This window comes from Chlorocebus sabaeus, chromosome 11 (genome assembly GCF_047675955.1).
Source record: "Chlorocebus sabaeus isolate Y175 chromosome 11, mChlSab1.0.hap1, whole genome shotgun sequence".
NCBI classification, from domain to species: domain Eukaryota; kingdom Metazoa; phylum Chordata; class Mammalia; order Primates; family Cercopithecidae; genus Chlorocebus; species Chlorocebus sabaeus.
The window spans coordinates 53,775,054-53,799,213 of record NC_132914.1 but is presented as its reverse complement, the minus strand read 5'-3'; the positions used below and the strand labels follow the sequence as shown (position 1 = coordinate 53,799,213).

The 24,160-nt window shown below is 53.8% G+C and overlaps 2 protein-coding genes across 3 annotated transcripts in view; one reads left to right on the top strand and one right to left on the bottom strand.

Annotated features, from left to right (window-relative positions):
- ANKRD52 (ankyrin repeat domain 52) overlaps positions 1–15,724 on the top strand; it is a 20,524-nt gene extending 4,800 nt beyond the window's left edge. Inside the window, exons 11-28 of one of the 2 annotated variants that reach the window (XM_008003626.3) lie at positions 180–262; positions 369–486; positions 692–760; positions 945–1,085; positions 1,165–1,245; positions 4,723–4,834; positions 5,025–5,096; positions 5,366–5,567; positions 5,816–5,903; positions 5,980–6,097; positions 7,936–8,155; positions 8,341–8,428; positions 8,542–8,625; positions 8,734–8,879; positions 9,096–9,178; positions 9,395–9,477; positions 9,652–9,743; positions 10,136–15,724. In XM_008003626.3, coding sequence (XP_008001817.1) covers positions 180–262; positions 369–486; positions 692–760; positions 945–1,085; positions 1,165–1,245; positions 4,723–4,834; positions 5,025–5,096; positions 5,366–5,567; positions 5,816–5,903; positions 5,980–6,097; positions 7,936–8,155; positions 8,341–8,428; positions 8,542–8,625; positions 8,734–8,879; positions 9,096–9,178; positions 9,395–9,477; positions 9,652–9,743; positions 10,136–10,386 — 2,131 coding nt within the window. In that variant the 3' untranslated portion in view covers positions 10,387–15,724. The remainder of the gene's footprint in view (positions 1–179; positions 263–368; positions 487–691; positions 761–944; positions 1,086–1,164; positions 1,246–4,722; positions 4,835–5,024; positions 5,097–5,365; positions 5,568–5,815; positions 5,904–5,979; positions 6,098–7,935; positions 8,156–8,340; positions 8,429–8,541; positions 8,626–8,733; positions 8,880–9,095; positions 9,179–9,394; positions 9,478–9,651; positions 9,744–10,135) is intronic. The other variant, XM_037996953.2, reaches the window with a different exon arrangement.
- SLC39A5 (solute carrier family 39 member 5) lies at positions 15,685–24,113 on the bottom strand. Its single transcript, XM_008003634.3, has 10 exons — positions 22,496–24,113; positions 20,585–20,768; positions 18,547–18,709; positions 18,206–18,375; positions 17,832–17,972; positions 17,042–17,138; positions 16,788–16,952; positions 16,523–16,603; positions 16,194–16,384; positions 15,685–15,943 (listed from the first exon to the last, which is right to left on the bottom strand). Exons 1-10 carry the CDS (start codon positions 22,780–22,782, stop codon positions 15,800–15,802), a joined length of 1,623 nt encoding a protein of 540 aa, XP_008001825.1. The 5' UTR covers positions 22,783–24,113; the 3' UTR covers positions 15,685–15,799.
- Positions 24,114–24,160: the final 47 nt, after the last annotated feature.

Below are 24,160 nucleotides of genomic sequence, written 5' to 3'. Positions count from 1 at the left end.
CCTGACTCCACTTCTGGGCTGCCCAGATCTGCACAGACTGCTCACATCAACCAGGGAGTCTTGCCAAAGGGCACCTTGGAGAACCTCCTTCCCTGACTCTAGGGTAGTGGTGGGTCAAAGAAGAGGTCTTACTTGGTCCCTCCTTGACCCAAGGACTGAGTTCCTCAACTTGTCTCTAGGCGTGGCATCCATGACATGTTCCCCCTGCACTTAGCTGTTCTCTTTGGATTCTCTGACTGTTGTCGTAAGCTTCTTTCCTCAGGTATGTGCTGATGGGCTGGGGATTGGCAGGTGTAGAGGGGAGCAAAGGCCTTTCCCTCCCTGCTGAACACTCTCAGATGTGACCTGTGGCTGTTCTGTGCCTCCAGGTCAGTTGTACAGCATTGTGTCTTCACTCAGCAACGAGCATGTGCTTTCAGCTGGGTTTGACATCAATACACCTGACAACCTTGGCCGTACCTGTCTTCATGCTGCTGCTTCCGGAGGGTGAGTTTTTCTTTCTCCCATCCTTTGAGCAGGGAGCTGGGCAAAGGTCTGGGCCTGTCATTCTTGCCTGCCTAGATCTATTCCCCTCTCACAATGAGAGCAGTCACAGCAGAGAGGGCTTGCTAGTTCCATCCCTCCTTAGCCCCACCCTGGGCCTGTGGCTTCCCTTTGAGGCTGTAACTCTCTTAACACATCTTTCTTTTAGGAATGTTGAATGTCTTAATTTGCTGTTGAGCAGTGGAGCTGACTTAAGGAGGAGGGACAAATTTGGCAGGTATGCTGATATGCAGGGGTAAACATAGGGAATGTCTGATTAGAGAAACATGGTAGAGGGAGGAAGGGTTGAGATTGGAGAGTTAAGTAAGGAGAATGTTATGAAGCAGCATTTGGCTGCACATCTGATTACATTCGGATCTGTCTCTGATTCTCTTCCCCACCCTCCTTCACTTCTTCCTCAGGACACCACTGCACTATGCAGCTGCTAACGGTAGCTACCAGTGTGCAGTAACATTGGTAACTGCTGGGGCAGGTGTCAACGAGGCCGACTGTAAAGGCTGCTCTCCCCTCCACTACGCTGCCGCTTCCGACACTTACAGGAGGTGAGGCTACCAGTCTGGTCCTTCTCAGTCCCATTCACCTCCCTAAGCCTGGCCCTAACTTTCTCTCTCTCCTCCCCAGAGCGGAACCCCACACACCTTCCAGCCATGATGCCGAAGAGGACGAGCCACTGAAGGAGTCCCGCAGGAAGGAGGCCTTCTTGTGAGTAGCAGAGAGGGCCCCTGGGATGTGCTTTCCCACCCATGCAAGCTCTGGCCCTGCTGTCCTCCTACCTACTCTGAACCTCCACCCTACACTGCTGCTGTACTGCTGGTCAGCCAGCAGTGTGTCTTGAGCTCTCTGGGTTTAGTCCATAGTGGGCAAAGACAAAAAGTATGAGATTGAAACTTCGGAGCTTCAGGGAAAAAAAAACCAGAAGTATGAGACACAGTTCCTTCCCTAAAGGAATGAAATGGATGTTTTTGTTTTTTTTTTTTTTTTTTTTTTTTGGAGATAGAGTCTCACTCTGTTGCCCATGCTGGAATGCAGTGGCACGATCTCGGCTTACCGTGCCCAGCCAGTCTTCTTGAGAGGATTAGAAAAGCTAAATGTACAAAATAATTTGTTTATTCCACAAGCATTAACTGAATATTTACTTACTAGTTTCCAAGTACTATGCTAGATACTAAGGATAAAAGATGAGCCTGAGTGTGGTGGCTCAAGCCTGTAATCCTAGCACTTTGGGAGGCTGAGGTAGGCCTATAGCCTGAAGTTAGGAGTTCAAGACCAGCCTGACCGACATGGCGAAATCCTGTCTCTACCAAAAACTACAAAAATTAACCAGGTATGGTAGCGCACACCTGTAATCCCAGCTACTCAGGAGGCTGAAGCAGGAGAGTTGCTTGAACCAGGGAGGTGGAGGTTGTGAGCCGAGATCACGCCACTGCACTCCAGCCTGGGCAACCGAACAAGACTCTGTCTCAAAAAAATTAAAAATAGGCCAGATGCGATGGCTCACACCTGTAATCCCAGCACTTTGGGAGGCCAGTTGCAGCACTTTGCCTGGGGGTAACCCTAGGCAGATCATCTGAGGTCAGGAGTTTGAGACCAGCCTGACCAACGTGGTGAAACCCCCATCTCTACTAAAAATACAAAAATTAGCTGGTCATGGTGGCAGGCACCTGTAATCCCAGCTACTCAGGTGGCTGAGGCAGGAGAATCACTTGAACCAGGGAGGTGGAGGTTGCAGTGAGTCAAGATCACGCCAGTCCACTCAACCTGGGTGACAGAATGAGACTCTGTCTCTGAAAAAAATAAATAAAAATTTAAAAAGGAAGAATTGTCCCAAATTTCTGTCTTTTGAAAGCTAGTAATCTGTTGGGAAAGATAAATAAAAGGACACTTGTGTATACTAATGTAAGATGATTTAATGACAGGGGAAACTAGATTTAGGGTATGTGAGAACTCCCTGTACTATCTTCACAATTTTTCTTTTTCTTTTTTTTAAATTAATTTATTTTGTAGGACAGGAATCTCTCTATGTTGCCCACACTGGTCCCGAACTCCTGGGCTCAAGCAGTCCTCCTGCCTCAGACTCCCAAAGTGCTGGAATTATAGATGTGAGCCACCACACCCAGCCCACAATTTTTCTATAAATCTAATAATATTCTAAAACAAAAAGTTTATTTTTTGCTGGGCACTGTGTCTCATGCATGTATTCCCAGCTACGCAGGAGGCAGGTGCAGGTAAGGCGAGAGGATCGTGCAAACCCAGGAGTTTGAGGCTATAGTGCAGTATGATCGTGCCTATGAATAGCCACTGCACCCCAGCCTGGGCAGCATAGTGAGACCCCATCTCTAAAAAAAAAAAACCCACAAAAATCAGCTAGGCACAGTGATTCATGCCTGTAATCCCAGCACTGAGGTGGGAGGATTGCTCGACCCCAGGAGTATGAGACCAGCCTGGCGAACACATAATGAGAACCCATCTCTATTTTATTAAATTTTATTTATTTATTTATTTATTTATTTATTTATTTGAGATGGAGTCTTGCTCTGTCACCCAGGCTGGAGTGCAGTTGCACAATCTCGGCTCACTGCAACCTCTGCATTCCGGGTTCAAGTGATTCTCCTGCCTCTGCTTCCCGAGTAGCTGAGATTACAGGTGCCTACCACCATGCCCAGCTAATTTTTTTTTTTTTTTTTGAAGACCAAGTCTCACTCTGTTGCCCAGGCTGGAGTGCAGTAGCATGCTCTCGGCTCACTGCAGCCTCCACCTCCTGGGTTCAAGCAATTCTGCTTTAGCCTCCTGAGTAGCTGGAACTACAGGTGCACGCTGCCACGCCTGGCTAATTTTTTGTATTTTAGTACAGATGGGGTTTTCACCATGTTGCCCAGGCTGATCTCAAACTCCTGAGCTTAGGCGATCCACCTGCCTTGGCCTCCCAAAGTGCTAGGATTGCAGGTGTGAGCCACCACGCCCAGCCTAATTTTTGTATTTTTCATAGAGAGAGGGTTTCACCATGTTGGCCAGGTTGGCCACAAACTCCTGACCGCAGGTGATCTGCCCACCTCAGCCTCCCAAAGTGCTGGGACTGCAGGCGTGAGCCACTGAGCCAGGCCCCTGTCTCTATTTAAAGTAAATAAATTAAATAATTTTTTAGAAGATTTATTTATATATTTGTTTTGTTTTGTTTTGTTTGAGACGGAGTCTCATTCTGTTGCTCAGGCTGGAGTACAGTGGCTCGATCTTGGCTCACCGTAAGCTCTGCCTCCCGGGTTCACGCCACTCTCTTGCCTCAGCCTCCCAAGTAGCTGGGACCACAGACGCACACCACCACGCCTGGCTAATTTTTTGTATTTTTAGTAGAGACAAGATTTCACCGTGTTAGCCAGGATGGTCTCGATCTCCTGACCTCGTGATCCACCCATCTTGGCCTCCCAAAGTGCTGGGATTATAGGCGTGAGCCACTCTGCCTGGCCTAGGATTTACTTTTTTAAAAAGGACACTAAAATCCAAGAGGCTCAGCTGTTACCTGCAGCAAGTTACTTCTCTGTGCCTCAATTTCATCACCCACAGTAGGGATAAAAATAGTATCTACTTCATAGGATCTTTATGAGGATTAAATTATTTAATGTACATGAAGTACTTAGAACTGTGCTTGACAGTAAGTGCTAAATACTATATTATTATTACTACTACTACAACTACTACTAAGGTATGAGAAGGCTGCCAAGGGAGCACAGAGGAAGAGGTACCTTCCCCAGGGAAGGTTGGGAAAGGCCTCACAGAGGAGAGAAGCTGGGACTGAGTTTGAGATGAACAGGACTTATTCGGCTGGGCTGGGAGGAGAAAGCATCCTAGGGCAGGGGTCGGTGTGCCTGAAGGTGGGGAAAGCATGTCAGTCAGCAGAAGGTTGATAACTGAACATCATGCTCTAGGTTCTCTAGGAGAACGTTCAGAGGATAAAGGAGGGCATTGAAGCCACAGGGGTTCAGGGCAGACTTTGAGAAGGTAAAGTAGGTCTGGAGCTAGGATTGAAGAATGGATAGGATTTAGAGAACCTACCTAGAGCTAAGGACGGGTGGTGGCCAGGTAGGCCTGGAGGGGTTCCCTTGGTCCTCTCCTCTGGCCCTCCCAGGTCTGTGCCCTCCTGGGCTGGGCCTGTCCCTGCCTCATAGTCTACCCTTGGCTCCCCAGCTGTCTGGAGTTCTTACTGGATAACGGTGCAGACCCCTCCCTGCGGGACAGGCAGGGCTACACAGCTGTGCACTATGCAGCCGCCTATGGCAACAGACAGAACCTCGAACTGGTATGTGTTGGGGCCCGGCCTGCAGGAGGGGAGGCAGGGGCACAGGGTTTGTGGATTCCAAAGCTAAGGGTGGTTCAATCAAATGTGGTCTTTAGATCCAGAGGCTTAGTGGGGATTACTGCGAGTCAGGGACTGGGGTACTGTCTTAGGAGTTCCAGAGTCTCAGCACCTACTTTCCTGTCCATTGCAGCTCTTAGAAATGTCCTTTAACTGCCTGGAGGATGTGGAGAGCACCATTCCAGTCAGCCCTTTGCACTTAGCTGTGAGTCCCATGTCTTTTTCTTTTACCTTCCTTGTCCTGCCTGTTCCCAGGTCCTAACAAAGGTGCCAGCACTTGTGAAGTTATCCTTGCTTCTGCCTTTTTGTGGGAGAGGGGATAAACACAGTGCAGGGTAGGAAGCCTTGAGGGGCCCAAGGAGCTTGTCGAGGACTAAGACCTTGAGCTTCCCATGGACCCCAAGAGCAGAGAAGGGGAAGGGAAGAGCAGGGAAGGTCCCGAGCTGTGTGCACTGGTTGCCTGCACCCCTCCAGGCCTACAACGGTCACTGTGAAGCCTTGAAGACACTGGCAGAGACGCTGGTGAATCTGGACGTAAGGGACCACAAGGGCCGGACCGCACTCTTCCTGGCCACGGAGCGCGGCTCTACTGAGTGTGTGGAGGTGCTTACGGCCCATGGCGCCTCTGCCCTCATCAAGGAGCGCAAGCGCAAGTGGACGCCCCTGCACGCTGCTGGTTAGTGCCCACTTTAGGCTGCTGCCTTACCCTTGCCATGCCAGATCCCTCCTGGATGGGAATGGGGCTGGAAAGTGGAGTAGGGTGAGGAGAATGGAGACTTCAAGCCCTGATTCATAGCTTCCTATCCTCAGAGATTTCTCTCTCGCCCAGGTCTTCCTGTAACATTGACCCCAAGTCCTTTAGGCTTGACCTCGCCTCCCTTCTTCCTCTTGGCCCTGCCCTGACGCGGGGTCCCTTTCCCCTAGCTGCCTCTGGCCACACTGACTCCCTGCACTTGCTGATCGACAGTGGGGAACGAGCTGACATCACAGATGTCATGGATGCCTATGGACAGTGAGTGTGGGCCAGGGTGGGGTGCAGGTTTTCCAGTCCTTGTGGGATCCTCACTCCTCCTCCTGCCCCTCTGTAGGACCCCACTGATGCTGGCCATCATGAATGGCCATGTGGACTGTGTACATCTGCTGCTAGAGAAAGGATCCACAGCTGATGCTGCTGACCTCCGGGGCCGCACCGCCCTCCACCGCGGGGTGAGTGAGCTTCTGGGGGGGATTGTTTGCATGTGGGCCTCAGTGTGGGAGCACAGGACTCACCAGCAGTAGGGAATCCAATTGTCTAGGAGGCGAGCCAGGATTTTGTGCCCAGTCTCTTTTTTTTTTGGAGACAGGGTCTCACTCCCATTGCCCAGGTTGGAGTGCAGTGACACTATCACGGCTCACTGCAGCCTTGACTTCCTGGGTTCAGGTGATCCTCCCACTTCAGCCTCCTGAGTAGCTGAAACTATAGGCACATGCCACCATGCCCAGCTAATTTTTGTATTTTTTGTAGAGATGGGGATCTTACCATCTTGCCCAAACTGGTCTTGAACTCCTGGGCTCAAGTGATCCCCCAACCTTGGCCTCCTGAAGTGCTGGGATTACAGGCGCGAGCCACCAGGCCCATGCTGTGCCCAGGATCTTATTGAGCCTTGTGCTTGCTCCAGGATGAGTCCCTGACATCCCCAGCTGATTTCCCTGGTATCTGTGCTTTGTTTTATTATTATTATTATTATTGTTGTTATTATTATTTTTGAGACGGAGTCTCGCTCTGTTGCCCAGGCTGGAGTTCAGTGGTGTGATCTCGGCACACTGCAACCTCTGTCTCCCGGGTTCAAGCGATTCTCCTGCCTCAACCTCCCGAGTAGTTGGGATGACACGCCCAGCTAATTTTTTTATTTTTAGTAGAGACCAAGTTTCTCTGTGTTAGCCAGGATGGTCTCAATCTCCTGATGATGAGATCCACCCGCCTTGGCCTCCCAAAGGGTTGGGATTACAGGCGTGAGCCATTGTGCCTGGCCGATATCTGTGCTTTGTAATCACATACAACTGAGTGCTCACCACCCACTCTACTTGGGATACCCTGCTGGCCCCATCCCATCGCATAATGTCAGCACCACCTAGATCCTCTTCCGCGACCACCTGTCCTCAGCTGCCTCCTCCTCCCACAAGATTTTTTGATCCCTTAGTCTCCTTCTTCTCTCTGTTTAGTCTTTCACTCCAGAGCTCCAGTATTAACTCTTAGTATCCTGAATGTTTATTGGCATAGAGAGAGTCAAGGAGGGAGATGTGGGTCTTTAACACTTAGAATCATTGTTGTAAAGGGCCGGGCGCGGTGACTCACATCTGTAATCCCAGCACTTTGGAAGGCCAAGGCGGGTGGATCAGCTGAGGTCAGGAGTTCGAGACCAGCCTGGCCAACATGGTGAAACTTTGTGTCTACTAAAAATACAAAAATTAATTGGGCGTGGTAGTGCATGCCTATAATCCCAGCTACTCAAGAGGCTGAGACAGAATTGCTGGAACCCGGGAGGCAGAGGTTGCAGTGAGCCAAGATCACACCATTGCACTCCAGCCTGGGTGACAGAGTGAGACTCTTGTCTCAAAAAAAAAAAAAGAATCATTGTTGTAAAGACAAGGATTGAGGCCAGGTACAGTGGCTCATGCCTGTAATCCCAGCAGTTTGGGAGGCCAAGGCAGGTGGATCACGAGGTCAGGAGATCAAGACCATCCTGGCTAACATGGTGAAACCCCATCTCTAGTAAAAATACAAAAAAATTAGCCGGGCATGGTGGCACCTGCCTGTAATCCCAGCTACTCGGGAGGCTGAGGCAGGAGAATCGCTTGAACCTGGGAGGCAGAGGTTGCAGTGAGCCAAGATTGTGCCACTGCACTCCAGCCTGGGTGACAGAGCAAGACTCTGTCTCCAAAAAAAAAAAAAGACAAGGATTGGAGCCCTGGAAGTGGTTCTTACTCCTGAGCCAGACTCAAGCAACAGGCCAGCAGAAAAGAAGGAGCTTTTCATCCCCTTCACACCCCCATGTTACTCACAGGCAGTGACTGGCTGTGAGGACTGCCTGGCTGCCCTGCTGGACCACGACGCATTTGTGCTGTGCCGAGACTTTAAGGGCCGCACACCCATTCACCTGGCCTCAGCCTGTGGCCACACTGCAGTACTGCGGACCCTGCTGCAGGCTGCCCTTTCCACAGACCCCCTGGATGCTGGGGTGGATTACAGCGGATACTCGCCCATGCACTGGGCCTCCTACACTGGTACTAGACTGGGGCCTCCATAGGCACAGGAGTATGTGTTGGAGTATGTGTAGAGGAGGACGGGTGGGTTGTGGGAGGGACCTGGGTTGATCTGAATCTGGAAGTGGACTGGAGTGTCAAGACACAGGACAGACAGGGAACCTTGTTGTTTTTCTCCATCACAACTCTTCCTTACTCATGCCCAGGACATGAAGATTGTCTGGAGTTGTTACTTGAACACAGCCCGTTTTCATACCTGGAAGGAAACCCCTTCACTCCTTTGCACTGTGCAGTGTAAGTCCCTTCTGCTGCGTCAGCCCTTCTTGCGAGGGCCCATGACCTGAGCTTAGGACAGGTAGCCTACTTCCCTTGTCCTTCCTGATTACCCCTCCTCCCTGTTCCTCTAGGATTAATAACCAGGACAGCACCACAGAGATGCTGCTGGGAGCTCTGGGTGCCAAGATTGTGAACAGCCGAGATGCCAAAGGACGGTGAGTGATAGAAGACTTGGGGAGAAGTCCAGTTGCCTCTGGCTTCCTCTTTCTGCTTGGGCAGTATACTCTTCCCTATTTTAATCTACCCTGATCCCCGCCTTACAGGACCCCCCTTCACGCCGCTGCCTTCGCGGACAATGTCTCTGGGCTCCGGATGCTACTGCAGCACCAAGCCGAGGTGAACGCCACTGACCATACTGGCCGCACTGCGCTCATGACGGCGGCTGAGAACGGGCAGACCGCTGCTGTGGGTGTGTAGGGGCCACTTGTGGAAGGGAGGAGCTCCCCTGGGGCATTTGCAGGATGGGTCAGCCCTGCCTGTGGAGGCTGGCTGGGGCTGGGGTTCAGAAATCAGGAGGGTTGTCTTTGGATGTCTCGCCATCTGCAGACAGGATGCAAAGTGGAGAGCCGGGATGGCTGCTGCTCTGGAGGGAGGGTTCAGTCCCTCTATCACATTTCTCTCGTAGAATTTCTGCTGTATCGAGGGAAGGCAGACCTTACTGTGTTGGATGAGAACAAGAACACGGCCCTCCACTTGGCTTGTAGCAAGGTACTTACCTGAAGTGATTGGGGGACTGCATAAGGGGCAGAGCTTGATGAAGAGAGGTAGGTCTCGGTTGTAGAGGGGACTAGGGCAGAAGTGAGGATTGTCCAGCACATCCCACTGGTGGGGCAGCTGTTTGTCCTCCTGTTACTCTCCCAACTCCTGCCTTGCACCCTGCCACACTTCTACTTCACAAGTCTCCACTCTGTTCCCCTCCCTCAGGGCCATGAGAAATGTGCCCTCATGATCCTGGCAGAAACCCAAGACCTTGGCCTTATCAACGCTACCAACAGTGCGCTGCAGATGTGAGTGCCTGGAAGGGGGCTCCTACCTGGGGGAGGCCGGTGGGTGACGCGAAAGAGTGGCTGCTGTTCAGAGGCTCTCTGGAGCCTACAGTATTTGTTCAGCACCCTTGCCACCCTGTCTGGAGGTGGAAGGGCAGCTTAGCATCAAGCTCCTTCTTTTTCCTTTTTTCCAAGGCCACTCCACATTGCTGCCCGGAATGGTCTAGCGTCTGTGGTACAGGCCCTGCTGAGTCGTGGAGCCACAGTGCTGGCTGTGGATGAAGAAGGTGGGTGGGGTCTGGAGCCCCCTGCCTCTCTTGGGTTTGGGGTCAGGGACATTCTTTAGGAGGTGACTTCTTAATCTTGCTTTACATGGGATTTTCTTCCCAAGGGAACTCTTCAGAGTAGGGAGCCCACACCAGTACTCTGGAGTTTCAGAGGGGAGCCTGCAGGGTCGGGAGGAATCCACACCCCGGGCTTTGATTCCCATGTCCACCCTTTAGCCCGCACTTAGAGAATCCGCCTGTCAGTCTTCCGGGGCCCTCGTCACCCTTGGATTCTGCCCCTGCTGGGTTCCTGCCTGCCTTGGCTCCCTCCACAGAGAAAAGACTTCAGGGCTTAGGGGAGGCTGGCTGGGATACAGGACTCTGTGCCTCAGTTCTCCCCCTGGGCCCTGCAGGTCACACCCCAGCACTGGCCTGTGCCCCCAACAAAGATGTGGCGGACTGCCTGGCCTTGATCCTTTCCACCATGAAGCCTTTCCCACCTAAGGACGCCGTCAGTCCTTTCAGCTTCAGCCTGCTCAAGAACTGCAGCATTGCAGCTGCCAAGACGGTGGGTGGCTGCGGCGCCCTGCCCCATGGGGCCTCCTGCCCCTATAGCCAGGAGCGGCCCGGCGCCATTGGGTTAGACGGCTGCTACTCCGAGTAGCCCCCTCCAGTGTCCCTCCCCTGCCGGTGGCTTGATATCTAATTCTATTTATTTAGAAAAAGTCTAAACATTTAGGGCACTTTAAAGGAGAACACGACTGGGTGGAGGGGGCGGAGGGGAAGGAAGCCCTGGGGAGCAGCTGCTCACCCCTTTGCCACACCATCTTGGCCTGGCAGGGGTCTGGGACTGACAGGGAGCACCCCAGGCCCTTGGTACCCCCAGGGCGACCCCTTCTGCCAAGTGTCCCAAAATGATTGCTAAATGCCTGGCTCCCCCACTCTTTGACTCCATCTCTTGGTTCCCTCTTTCTGCTGCCAGCTCCCCTGACTCTTCCCTGGGGACTCCTCTCTGTGTTCCTCTTCTCCCCTGCCCCTGCTGCCAGGCAGATCCCCTCTTCTTCCATACCCATCACTGCCTCCCTGCTCGGCCGGTCCCTCCATCCCCGCAGCAGCGAGAAGCCTTAATTTCTGGTACTGTGTGAGCACTCTGGGGGTGTCCCCCTCCCCCTTCAGGGGCAGCTAGAGGATGAGGGGGGAGGATATTTAGCACTGGGGCCTGGAGCTTTTCCCCCACTTCTGTACCCTATCACCCCTAAAGTTCAAATGCAAAACACTTGAAGCAGCAACTACTGTACCTGGGCCCCAATCCTGCACTCTCCCCTGGCTCCTCATATGCAAATCAAGGGCTGGTTCTGCCCCCACAGCCTGCCCCCTCCCCCTTCCCTCCCAGTCCTAGCCTGGCCCCTAACCACGCACTTTAACCTTGCTTCTTTCTTTTATCTTCTTTTGGGAGGGCAGAGCCTGTGGCCATTCCTGCCCTGGCTCTCCTTTCCTTGAACTTTGAGGCTTGTCATGAATTTTTAAGTAAATGTTTTATCCTTTAGGGGAAGAAACAAATTAATTTCCTGCCCATTTCAAAACCACAGCCCTAGTATGTCCACTGTGTTTCAGGCATGTGTTTGCATGTATATGGAGGGAGGGACCATGTTCTTCCTCCTGTGCCCCCAAGCCCATAGTTAATCTGTGCTCCCAATCTGCCTCCACCTTCCGTTATGTCCAAGAGTACCCACTGCCCCGGTCACTCCTGATCTGAAGCCAAAGATGGTAGGAGGGGCAGGGCCGACAAGGGACCGTGGCTACTCGGGACCCAGGCTTCCCCTCCAGTGTGAGGAAGAAGCTCTGACCTAGAGAGAGATGAATAGGTACTGGGGCTTGGTCCCTGCCTTCCCAGCAGGGAGGAAAGATGGGATTGAGCTAGGGGCTGCATTGGTAAGATTTCTAAAAGTCGCACCCCAAAAGCCAAACTGGGCTGGAGTGAAGAGGGGGCAGTTTTCTCTCTAAATGTAGCATTGAATTTGGCCCTGGTCCCTTTAAGTGCTCTGTCCACCCATCTCCTAGTGCAGCCTCCTGGACAGTTGGACCCACTCCTGCAGCCCAGTGTTCCCTTCCTCACACTCAATACCTCAGCCAGGGGCCAAGACACAGAACTTGAATAGAGGTCATGCCCCCTCCGCCCCAACAGTGCATCCTCGCCCAGTTTGGCTGCCATCAGTATTGTCCCCTGAGAACTGGACAGGCTTCGTTTACACAGTACAGGGTCTCCCCCTGAGGGGATCCTTCAGCCTCCCTCCCCTACCCAAGTTTGCTTTATTCACAGTCTTACCCATCTTTTAGTTGTATACCCTGAATGTCTTGCCATCCTTGTCAAGGGTGGGCTGAGGGGAGGGGGGCGTCCCAGGGACCCCCTCCCTCCCCAGTGGATACCCTTAACCATACCTCATGCTGGTTTCCAGAAGCCTGGGGTGTGTCCAAGTCCTTATCTTTCCATGGTCCCTTTTGATACCTTGTCTCTGTGTCTTGCTTCTCCCAACCCTCAGTTCCTAAATCATTTCAAGGCTTCCAAATGACCATTATTGATGAGAAGGATTGTGCAGCTTTTAGTTTTTATTTTTATTTTCAAAGCCAAAGGGCCTTGTGACGCCCCTCTTGCCCACCTCCCTCCACACCGTGTCCTCCCCTATATGACAATCAATGTGACCTCTCTTAAGGGCTGCAGCCCCCATCCCCAACCCTGCTGGCTCTGCAAAGCTTGCCTTCCCTTCAATTCTCTCTCCTGAAATCTTCCCATTCCACCCCCTCCTTCTCATCTTGGTGCTGGGAATTAGGTGGTGGGGGGCAAGGGGAGTGAGGAGATGGGTCCTCCAGAGAGAACTCGCGGAGTGTGAGTCGTGTTCTCCTTTTGCAACGTTTGGCGATGGCGGGAAGCATCTGAGTGTCTGTCAGGAGCCCCGTTGTCTTGCTAGATGAGATTTCTGGGGGCTGTCTGCTCCCCGCTGCCCTCAGCACACTGTCAGCAGTGCTGGGAGGTGGTGGGGAGTCCTTTATCCCTCCATATGTGGCTGTGAGGAAGCCTGGGGGACAAACAGCCTCCTCTCCTTATGCCAAAGGAAACCCCACGCCCCACCCTGGGCTCCCCAGCCCTAGTGTTTTTTGAAGCATTTTGACCATTCTCATGGCCACTGCATATTTATTTTAATGTTAAGTTTTTTTTAAACCTCTTTGACTTAAACGGGTGTGGAGAAGTAAAACAGGCAGAATGCCCCCCAATCTTCATGGGAGAGGGTGGGGAGGGAACAGCGCCTTCCCTTTGCCCTCCCCCTTCCCCCTCTCCCCACCGCAGCTCTAAAGCACTTGCTTCAAGTAATAAGCACTTTTGTGAAAAGGCCTATTTTAAGCGAGGACCCTGGGAGCAGCCCCAGGTCCCAGCAAAGGAAACAGAGCGAGGGCGACATAGGAGACAGGGAAACAGACGTGTGAATCAGAGGGTGAGATGGAAAGAGCCAGTTTTTAGTTTCTGATTTTTGGGGAGCTATTTCTGATTGGGCGGTGGCTCTGGTAGGGTCATGTACTATATCCTTCAGAAAAACGAATGGCACAAACTGTGGGTCCGAGGAAGGACCAGCAGACCCGGGTCACTGCCACTGTCCACTGAGACTGACGGGCCACCTCCCCCGCCCCGTGGCCCCCTGAGCCATAGGACTGCTGAAAACCACTGAATGTACAGCCCAGGTTGGGGTGGGGAGCAGCCCCTGGGGGAGGGGGCTTCTCCTTTTGTTTGGTGCTGTGGGGGGTGGGAGAGATGAGACTGAGGGACTGCCACCCCACGTAGACGTGTTTCTTGGGGTGGAGGGGCTGAGGAGGGCCTACCTCCCTCTCCAACCCCAGCCATGGCCCCTCTTCCTTCCTCACCCCTATCCGTTTTGACTGTAAGTCCAGCTCACCTTTGCCTTCAATATGTAACCAAAGGAAAACTCAATACTGTTTCCACCACTGTCTGCCCACCCAAGCACCTTCTTACTCCCTGGACCTAGAAGGGGAGAAGAGGCTGGGGGTGGGGTGGATGGGGCCAGAGTGAACGGTTCTACAGCTGTACCCCCAAAACCTCCTCCAGGGTCTTGGAAGGGGTCCTGAGAGGTGGGATTGGGGCCGGGCTGGCAGGACTGAGTTTGCACGCTGTGTATCTTATGCACGTGAGTGTTTTTGTCTGAATGACTCCAGTGACTGCTCCAGCGGGGAGGCCCCTTCCTCCTTCCCTCTCAGCCATTTCTCACCCACTTCCCATACCCAGTGTTCATCCCCTACCTCCCCTTCCCACCGCAAAGGAAAATAGCCTTACAGACCCTAGCCCAGAAACCCTACTCCTGGGGCAAACCAGTATGGGCCCCCATCCCGCCTAGTTTGAACCCTACCTTTTAAGAAGGAGGGATAAGGAACAAAGCAGCCCCTTCCCCTCTAATTGTGGTGGCTCCAGCCTTCTGCAGCCTTGACCCAGGTGGGGCAAGGGCGGAGGTGAGGAATCTTTGAGGACCAAGCCCAGTGGTCTGGGAAGTGGGAGGTAGAGAGGGAAGGGTCTGCCTTGGGGGCTCCCTCCTCCCAACCCAACCCCTAGAGAAGCGACCAAATCCCAGAGATGGGGTGAAGCTGGGGTGGGGAGGGTCTGCTCTTTGAATTACTTGAAGGTACTGACTCCAAGGCTGCTGTTGCCCACTTAGGTGTGAGGGGGACACTGTCACTGCATTTGGGAGGGCAGAAGGTGGTGGGTGACCAGAGGATCCACCTTGGCCCTCACCCACTCCTGCTAGGCCCTTTCCCTGGGGAATCTGGAAGCCTGACTTTGCCCCCAGGGAAGTTGGGGAGCGCCTTCCCTCCCTTCTCCACCCCTCACTCTGGGCACCCTCTCCAATTGCACTAAAGTAGCTGTTGTGCCAGTCTGCCCCCCCAACAGTGGGGGAGGTCTCTGCTTCCAGTCTTCTTCCCCCGCTGCCTCCGCTCCCACCCTGGACAATCTCCTTGTTTCCTTGTGTTCCTGGATAGCTCAGCTTTGTATGTGTGTTTGGGGGGTGGGGGTGGGTTCTGACTGGAGTGGGTTTGGCAGGGGTTTGGGAAGGGTTAGGGGAGGATGGAGGATGAAGTCTCCTGCCCCCTTCCCCAGCTCCAGGCCACAGAAGCCTGGGAAGGGAGGGTGCCTACTCTCGCTGCTGTGTGTCTTGCAGATGTGCCAAAATGGGGGTGGGTGGGATGGGAGGGTGCCTGGCAGAGCAGCCCCTGGGGTGGCTCTCTCAAAGCAATATAGTTCCCCTGCGGGGGACAGCAAGACAGGGGAGAGGGTTGGGGTGGGGACCTGGGGGTTCCCCATGTACAGCTGTGTATATTCAGGGGTGTTCTCTGTCTGGTACCCGCCGTGGGCATCTATGTGTGTGTGAACCTCCCCTTCCCCAAGCCCTGCATGACCTGTGATGCTGCAGACACCACCATCCTGTGTGCAGGTGTGTGTTGGGGGGCACGGAGGGGCATGTTCCATGTCCTGTTGCACCCTCTACCCTGTGACCCATGTACTCGGTTGTAGGAAGTAAAGAGAACTGAGCACAATTCACTGGATTCTAGTGGAATCTTTCTCTAAGCAATTTTCCCATTCCTGCCTCTCCCTGCCCCGGAACCACCTGTGGTGCTAGTGTTGGGATCAGGGGCGTTTAACGCTGGTGGGCAGCAATAAGGGGCAGATGTGCCCAGATGCCTGCATCCCCAGGGTGCCGAGGGCAGCAGGAAAAAGTGGGGACCTCGGTGCATTTGCCCCACCCCTTCCCTCCCTGGGCTAAAGCACAATGCTCTCCCCGCAGATTAATGACCCTGCGCCCTCCAGGCCCCTACTCACATCCTCCCCCAACCGGCTTCGGGTCCTCCCACCACACTCTGGTTTTCTATGCTGTTTTGGTGCAAGTACAACTGTCGTAGTCATGGCTTTGGGATGGGTTCTGTTTATTAAAATCCTGTTGCTCCTACTGGCCCTGTGTCCCGCCTCCATTCCTGTGGTTGGGGGGAAGGAAGGGCAACCCGACCCCTTTCCACTGGCCCCGTCAGCCCTCAGTGGTCACGGGCAGTAGCCGCTCCTCCAGCAGGGCTATGGCAAGCATGAGGCCGCCCCCCAGCAGCAGCCCCAGCCCCTGCAGGAGCACATGGGGCGTAGGCTTGGGCTCCGGAGGACGAAGCAGGGCTGGTAACTGAAAGAAAAAGAGGATGTCAGGATTCTGGCCTTGCCCCTGACCTCTCAACACCAGAGGAAGGGTGTCAAAAAGCATCAGCAGCCCCCGCCTAAACACCTCAGTCCCTTGTTTCTCAGACTTTTGCGGGCCTGTGGTCTGACGCCCTTCCAGGAGCTAATGGTAGAGGCGGAGGGACTGCTACCTCCCTCTCCTCCACTCCCACCTCCCCACTGCCCTTGTTTTCTCTGCTCTACCCGACATCTCTCACCATGTCCACAAGGGCCACATAGAGGAAGACCCCAGCAGTGACCCCAAACACCCAGGGAGTGAGGGGGACAGGGCCCAGGCTGAGCCCCACCCCCAGGACTGCACCCCCCAGTCCCAGGGCTCCAGACACAAGGCTCAGCAGCAGCAGCCGCCGAAAGGACAGCCCTGACTGGAGCAGCATGGCAAAGTCACCTGTTGGAGACAGAGGACAAGATGGGAGGGAGTAAGCTGGGGTGCCCTTCATCCATGCCACCCGCCAGCCTCCAAGCTCTACCCCTTGGAGCTGTCTTCTTTCTGGAGTCCACCCCGCCCTGCTCCTGCCATTCCTACCCAGTTCATGGGGCAGCTCGTGGCAGAAGACCGCTAAGGTGGTACTGAGGCCACTGGAGAAGCCATCAGAGAAGGCAGCACCTGGGGCCAACGGGGTTGGAAGTTGTCAGTCCAGAAGAAATGTCTCCTCAGAAGCAGGCTCCTGTGTTCTGTGGTCCTCTCATACTCTCCCCATTTTCCTCAGGGCCCTCTCCTAGCCCCAGCGGATAACTAGGAACCCTGGCCTCCCCTTGGACCTGCTTCCCTCCATTCCCACCCCTCACACCTATGGCCAGCCCATCAGTGAGGTTGTGTAGACCATCTCCCAGGAGGACCATCCACGTGATATCAGTGCCACCCTGGTGCCCATGACTGTGGCCTTGGTGCCCAGGAGGGGCTGGGGCTGGTGGGTGCTGGCTGTTCTGCTCCCGCTGGCCTTGAGCCCCTATCTCTGCGGGAAGAACCACAGGACAGTGTTGGTGGCTGCAAGTAAGGACTGTGAGCTTCGAACCTACTCTTCAAATTTTCTCCTCTAGTCACCTGGAGCTGCCTGTAGGGGCTGAAGGGCCATCCCACTGCCATTCTCCGGGTCCAGGTTTCGTGTTTCGAGATCCCTTCGTTTTCGCCTGCAGCATCTCTGAAATAGGAGGGTATCCCTCCTAGTGGAGGAGGCAGCAGAGCCAGGGACTAAGGGGAAGCCAGGCCACAAGCTAGGAAAATGAACACCTGGTTCCACCTCTGGCACCTGGGATGTTCTTTGGCCTCTACCTTCTTCCCAGGTTGGCACCTCCCCTCTGTTTCTTGTTGACTTGAGCTCAGAAGAGGATGCCATTTGGCCAGAAGTCCTGGGTCTGTGCTTAAGGAGCCCCTATCCACTCCCTGTTAGCCGATAGGTCCTGCACACCAGGCAAATATCGGAGATCCAGGAGCACACACTGCTCCTCTCTTGGCTTTTTGACCCAGTTCTTTTTTGTTTGTTTTTTTTTTTGAGACAGAGTCTCACTCTGTCACTTGGGCTGAAGTGCAATGGTGCCATCTTGGCTCACTGCAACCTCCACCTCCTGAGTTCGAGCGATTCTCCTGCCTCAGCCTCCTGAGTAGCTGGGATTACAGGCATGTACCACCACGCCCAGCTAATTTTTGTATTTTTAGTAGAGACAGGGTTTCACCATGTTGGTCAGGCTGGTCTCGAACTCCTAACCTTGTGATCTGCCCGCCTCGGCCTCCCAAAGTGCTGGGATTACAGGCGTGAGCCACCACGCCCAGCCTGGCCCAGTTCTTGACTGGGACTCTGGTTTCAGCAGAAGGAGGAGAAAAGGGTATCACTCACTGGCCTGAGCCCTCGGTGCCGCAAAAGCCCCAGCATGTTCTCCAGCACAAAGAGCAGGAAGAGGCCTCCGAGCACTGACAGCCCCGGGCCCAGGTCCTCCTCTGGTAGTCCACCAGGTCCTGTGTGCCGCCCTTCTTGTGCCTGACAGAGAGAAGGTCAGGGCAGACCCTGGAAGCCCCTATACCCAACAACATCCCCTTGCATGGGTGGTGGCAAGCCTTTGCTCGTATGCTCTACTTGAAGGCAGCTGTGAGCTGAAGCCAGGATCCAGGAGTAGGATATGGGAGCTGATGGAAAGTGGGAGGGGATGTCCTATGGCTGGGGACACCTTAGATCCATGGAGGCCAGGGGTTCAAAGAAGGGGCTTCACATACATGCGGTAGCAGGTGTAGCAGTGCATCCCCACAAAGAGTGCCCACGGCCAGGGCCCCCAGGAAGCCCAGCAAGGGCCGCAGTAGACGAGGTTCCAGGAGCCGCAGCAGCAGCAGGGATAGGGGAGAAGGGAGGCTGAGCAACAGGACTGCCAGGGCACTCTGAAGCAGGGCTGGGGAGAATCAGGGGCTGAAGTTAGGCCAGGGCAGGAGGAGGGTCCCACATGTAAGGTGGGGCAGAGAGAACACTACAAGGAGAGGCAGGACCCCAGTGAGCCTCCTTTCTTGGCATGGGCCCCACTTCCAGGATTCAGGGAGCCCCCCACCCACTCCTACTTGCTGACCAGATAGTAGATCCCCTGGGGGTGCAGGGGCCGGAGCTCCGATGCAGACGCGGCTGTCGATCTGATAAAGCAGGGCTGGGCACAGCAGAGCAAACTGACGAGGGGTCAGAGGAGCAGCGGGGCTCAGGCCAAAATTGACCAGCAGCTGGGAGCCGTTCAGACACTAGGGGAATTGAGGTTCATACATTGGAGAATCACCAGGAACTATGACTCAGATCTTTAACACTTGGCCAGGTGCAGTGGCTCACACCTGTAATCCCAGCACTTGAGAGGCCCAGGCAGGTGGATCACCTGAGGTCAGGAGTTCTAGACCAACCTGGCCAACATGGTGAAACCCTGTCTCTACTAAAAATACAAAAATTAGCTGGGGATGAGCCGGGTGCGGTGGCTCAGGCCTGTAATCCCAACACTTTGGGAGCCTGAGGCAGGTAGATTGCCTGAGCTCAGGAGTTCGAGACCAGCCTGGGCAACATGGTGAAACCCCATCTCTACTAAAGTACAAAAAATTAGCTGGGCATGGTGGCGTGCGCCTGTGGTCCCAGCTACTCAGGAGGCTGAGACAGGAGAATCGCTTGAACCCAGGAGGCAGAGGTTGCAGTGAGCCGAGATCACGCCAGTGCACTCCGGCCTGGGCGACAGAGTGAGACTCCATCTCAAAAAAAAAAAATTAGCTGGGGATGGTAGTGAACACCTATAATCCCAGCTGCTTGGGAGGCTGAGGCAAGAGAATTGCTTTAACCCAGGAGGTGGAGGTTGCAGTGAGCCGAGATCGCGCCATTGCATTCCAGCCTGGGTGACAGAGTCACACCCTGCCTCAAAAAAAAAAAAAAAAATTTAACAGCTGCATAGACTCCTGGGTCTCTCCCAGGGTCCCCTTTGCTCCTACTGGCAGGTGTCTTGGGGACTGGGGCCAAGGGTACTTATAATCAATGTGTATTAATTATTAGTAAATATTCAGTCCAATGCAGGTATTCAATTCGATGCAAACTGGGTGCTAGTGAGCATTGTCATCATTTCCCCCTCCAAACCCTGATCATTTCAATCATTTCATTGATTTGATAAATGAAGCTGGTTGGAAAACTAGAGCTCTCCATGCCAGAATCTTAAAAGGGAAAATACCCTAAAATGCCATCTAACCTCCCTCTCAACAGCCCTGTCCGATGTTCATCTGGCCTCAGCTTGAATGCTTCCTGCATAGGGCACTCACTGGACCTCCATCAGGGTTAGGCAGCTTTGCCCTCTGGTGTAAGTAGAACATATTCTCTGTCTTTCTGGATGAAGACGGCTATCCGTTCCCTGCAGTTCTCCTCTCCAGGTGACCATCCAGATCCTTTCCTGGGCTGCTTCTCTAGATTCTCTGCTTTGCCATCTATTCCCCTAAACTGAGTCTTGGAGCTCTGGATATGGGCTCACCTGCTCTGATCCCAGAGGGAACATAGTTCACTATTGAAATAGCATCTCCTAAGACCACAATGGAATTTTTTTTTTCTTTTTTTGAGACAGAGTCTCACTCTGTCACCCAGGCTGGAGTGCAGTGGTGCGATCTCGGCTTACTGCAATCTCTGCCTCCTGGGTTCAAGCAATTCTCCTGCCTCAGCCTCCTGAGTAGCTGGGATTACAGGCATGTGCCACCACGCCCGGCTTTTTTTTTTTTAGACGGAGTTTCCCTGTTGTTGCCCAGACTGGAGTGCAAATGGCACCATCTCAGCTCGCTGCAACCTCCGCCTCCCGGGTTCAAGCGATTTTCTCACCTCAGCCTCCCAACTAGCTAGGATTACAGGCACCCGTTACCACGCCCGGCTAATTTTGTATTTTTTAGTAGAGATGGGGTTTCACCATGTTGGCCAGGCTGGTCTCAAACTCCTGATCTCAGGTGATCCACTCACCTCGGCCTCCCAAAGTGTTGGGATTACAGGCATGAGCCACCACACCTGGCCCATGTTGGGATTTAAAAACAAAACAAAAAAACCTGATTATTTAAACATTTCAGGCCATCTAATCCCATGGCTCCTTCCCCTTTAGAGACCATCAGACTCACATCCTCATTCAGGTGGTCAGCCAATGAGTGGTCCAGCAGCAGAAGCCTGTGAAAGAGGTCCAGGCCCGAGGGGGCTGGCCCACGGGGTAGGTGAGGAGCCTTTGATTCTTCCAGGTCACCCCACCCTGAGGGACCCAGAGGCATCCCTGCCCAGACATCCACACTCAGCTCAGGGTTCTGCGGCCTAGAATGGATGAGACAGCAAGTCAGCCTCCCTTGTGTTCTCTGTCAACCTGCTTTGAGAGGCTCCCAGGGAGTTTAGGGGGAAAGGGGGAACTAGCCACTGACGGGAGATCCTGGGACCCAGAAACCATGGAATGTCATTCTTAGGAAGATCTGAGAGTTGTCCATTTTCTGCCACTGGGGGGACAGAAAAAAGGAGGACAACCAGCCGGGCGCGGTGGCTCACGCCTGTAATCCCAGCACTTTGGGAGGCCAAGGTGGGCGGATCACATGAGGTCGGGACTTTGAGACCAGCCTGACCAACATGGAGAAACCCCATCTCTACTAAAAATACAAAATTAGCCAGGGTGGTGGCGCATGCCTGTAATTCCAGCTACTTGGGAGGCTGAGGCAGGAGAATCACTTGAACCCGGGAGGCAGAGGTTGTGGTGAGCTGAGATTGCGCCATTGCACTCCAGCCTGTGCAAAAAGAGCGAAAGTCTGTCTCAAAAGAAAAAAAAAAAAAAAGGAGGACAACCAAAAGGGCTACGAATGGCTGGGCACGGTGGCTTACACCTGTAATCCCAGCATTCTGGGAGGCTGAGGTGGGTGGATCACCTGACGTCGGTAGTTCGAGACCAGCCTGACCAATATGGTGAAACCCCGTCTCTACTAAAATTACAAAAATTAGCCAGGCATGGTGGTAATCCCAGCTACTCAGGAGGCTGAGGCAGGAGAATTGCTTGAACCCGGGAGGCGGAGGTTACAGTGAGCCAAGATCACACCACTACACTCTAGCCTGGGCAACAGAGTGAGACTCTGTCTCAAAAAAAAAAAAAAAAGAAAAGAAAAAAGAAAGGGCTGCCAGGTGCGGTGGCTCATGCCTGTAATCCCAGCACTTTGGGAGGCCAAGGCAGGCAGATCACCTGAGGTCGGGACTTTGAGACCAGCCTGACCAACATGGAGAAACCCCATCTCTACTAAAAATACAAAATTAGCTGAGTGCGGTGGCACATGCCTGTAATCCCAGCTACCAGGGAGGCTGAGGCAGGAGAATTGCTTAAACCTGGGAGGCAGAGGTTGCAGTGAGCCGAAATAGCACCACTGCACTCCAGCCTGGGCAACAAGAGCAAAACTCCGTTTCAAAAAAAAAAAAAAAGAAAAAGAAAGGGCTACGAATTTGGAGCCAAATTAGCCCAGAGACACTGAACAGTGATACTAAGAGCAAGAAATTTAAGGGCTTAGAGATTTCGAGGAGGAGAGAATTAGAAGGCAATGGAGGTCTAGGGTGGTGGCTCCCATCTGTAGTCCCAGCACTTTGGGAACCTGAGGCAGGCAGATCGCTGAGCTGAGCCCAGGAGTTTGAGAACAGCCTGGGCAACATGGCGAAACCCTGTCTCTACAAAAAATTTTAAAAATTAGCCGAGTGTGATGGTGTGTGCCTGTGGTCCCAGCTGCTCAGGAGGCTGAGGTGGGAGGATGGCTTCAGCCTGGGAGGCGGAGGTTGCAGTGAGCCGTGAATATGTCACTGCACTTCAGCCTGGGTGACAAAATGCGACCCCCCCCATCTCAAAAAGAGAGAGAAGGCAATAGAGGCATGAGAGGTTTTGAAGAGATACCAAGGAGCTGGGTTCTGAAGAATTTGCAACTCCAGGGATCTTGTGAGGAAGCCAGAACGAAGCAACTGGGGGCAAGCACTGAGAGAACCTGGGGGATGTGGCCCTGTGGAGTGGAGGAAGGGGTCAGTACCTGTGCGTGGAATTGTTTGCAGCTGGGGGTGCAGCCCGTCCAGTCAGAGGCCCATGCTGTCCCAGGCGAAGCCCCTGAACTCGGCCTAGCCCCAGGCTGTGGAGAAGCCGCGCCAAGCCCCCAGCAGTCAGCGTCCCATTCTCTCCATACAGGCCAAACAGCTGGGCCAGGTAATGGTTCTGCTCCTGCTCAGCAGGGCCCAGGTTGGGGACTGAGCCCCCTACCCAGCCCAAGATGACCCACACACAGAAGCTGGCCAGCAGATGACTCACTGGGGACCCCATCATTGGTGAGGGGAATGGCTTAGGGTCTCAGGTTCTGGCTCCTATTCTCCCCGAAACATCATGAGGACTGTGCCCTGGAAGAAGAACGAATGGGCTGGAGTTGCTGCTCTGCTCTCCAGCTCGGGTCCATGGGGGAGCCAGAGCTCCTTACACCTGTTCCCCACCGAGTCCAGCAGCAGCCCCTACTGCAGCCTTCTTTCTCCCTTCACACTGCCTTCTTCGGGAGCAGCCTCTTGTTTGCCGGTTCCTAAAGCACCTCCCTGACTCGGAGCTCTCCCCATACTTCATCCAGAGCTGACTGTCCATTCCTTGTCCCCTGAACCCCACCCCTCAACTTTGCCCCACCTCTTTATCCCCCCTCAATCCCTAGGGCCTCACCCCTACTGGCAATGTGAGAGCTGTCACCTCAGGTCCCTTGTTAGACCTTGCCGTTGATGTTAAGCAGTTCCTGAGTCAGGGAGGGGGGAGTCCAGGCTTAGCCTCCAGGTGTCCAGATGGATCGGAGGCCACGTCACATAGAAGGCTAAGATGGACACGCACCCCCTCCTAGCCCACCTGCCTTGGGGCGGGGTCAGGGGTGGGGCCAGTGTGTGAAGGCTCACATAAGACAGGAGTTAATGGTTCACTGGTCTCTGAGGTGGGGGTCAAAGGTCAGTCTCTGCTGGGCCTCTGAGTAGGGAGGGGCCACCCTCTGCCCTGGGAAAGCCACATGGCTAAGGAGAACCTGGGCCTAGTCTTTTTCCTCTTAAATAATTCACCCCATCCTTAACACAGTTAGTACCATTTTAGCCCTTTCCCGCATGTACTTCCACCCCACCTACCTTACATCTGGCACTAAACTTCATCTCCAACCCCCATCCCCATATTCCTTGGGAAGGTTGGACCCAGGTGTCCCTAACCTGGGGAAGAGGGGGAAAAGGCAGATCAGTGGCAAGCCCAGATGCATGCATAAACTGTTCTTAGCAATTTCTCACCCCAAGAAGAGAAAGAGCCAGAGCTCTAGGGATCAATGACCAAGAAAGGGGAAGCCCTGTGGGGGAGAGGAAACAAGGATCTGGGCTCCCCTCTGATGTCTGACCTGGCCTAAAATCAGGCAAGCGAAGTCTGATAGGGGTGACTGGTCCAGGGGGTTGAGGTTGGCATTACCTGATTGCAGGAGACAAGGACACCCAGAGGAAGGGGGACACAGCCTTCTTGGTTCCAGCTGGGGGGGGTAGGCAGGCAGGCGGGCAAGGGTCACCTGCAGGGAGGGGGTAGGGGAGGGACACTACCTTAAAGGGGCAGGTCTGCTTTGCCTAGGCCTCCTTACCTGTAACCTATCTTCCTTCCACCTTCTAGAGACACCCCAACTTCCCAAATGCCTAGTTGCTAACCTCTTCCT

Excerpts from the sequence above, each read along its gene's own strand:
- SLC39A5 (XM_008003634.3), bottom strand. The coding sequence starts at position 22,782 with ATGATGGGGTCCCCAGTGAGTCATCTGCTGGCCAGCTTCTGTGTGTGG. Across the intron at positions 16,953-17,041 it reads GCCCCTACAGGCAGCTCCAG|AGATAGGGGCTCAAGGCCAG; the intron begins GTGACTAGAGGA and ends TTCTTCCCGCAG. Across the intron at positions 16,385-16,522 it reads CGAGCTGCCCCATGAACTGG|GTGACTTTGCCATGCTGCTC; the intron begins GTAGGAATGGCA and ends TGTCTCCAACAG.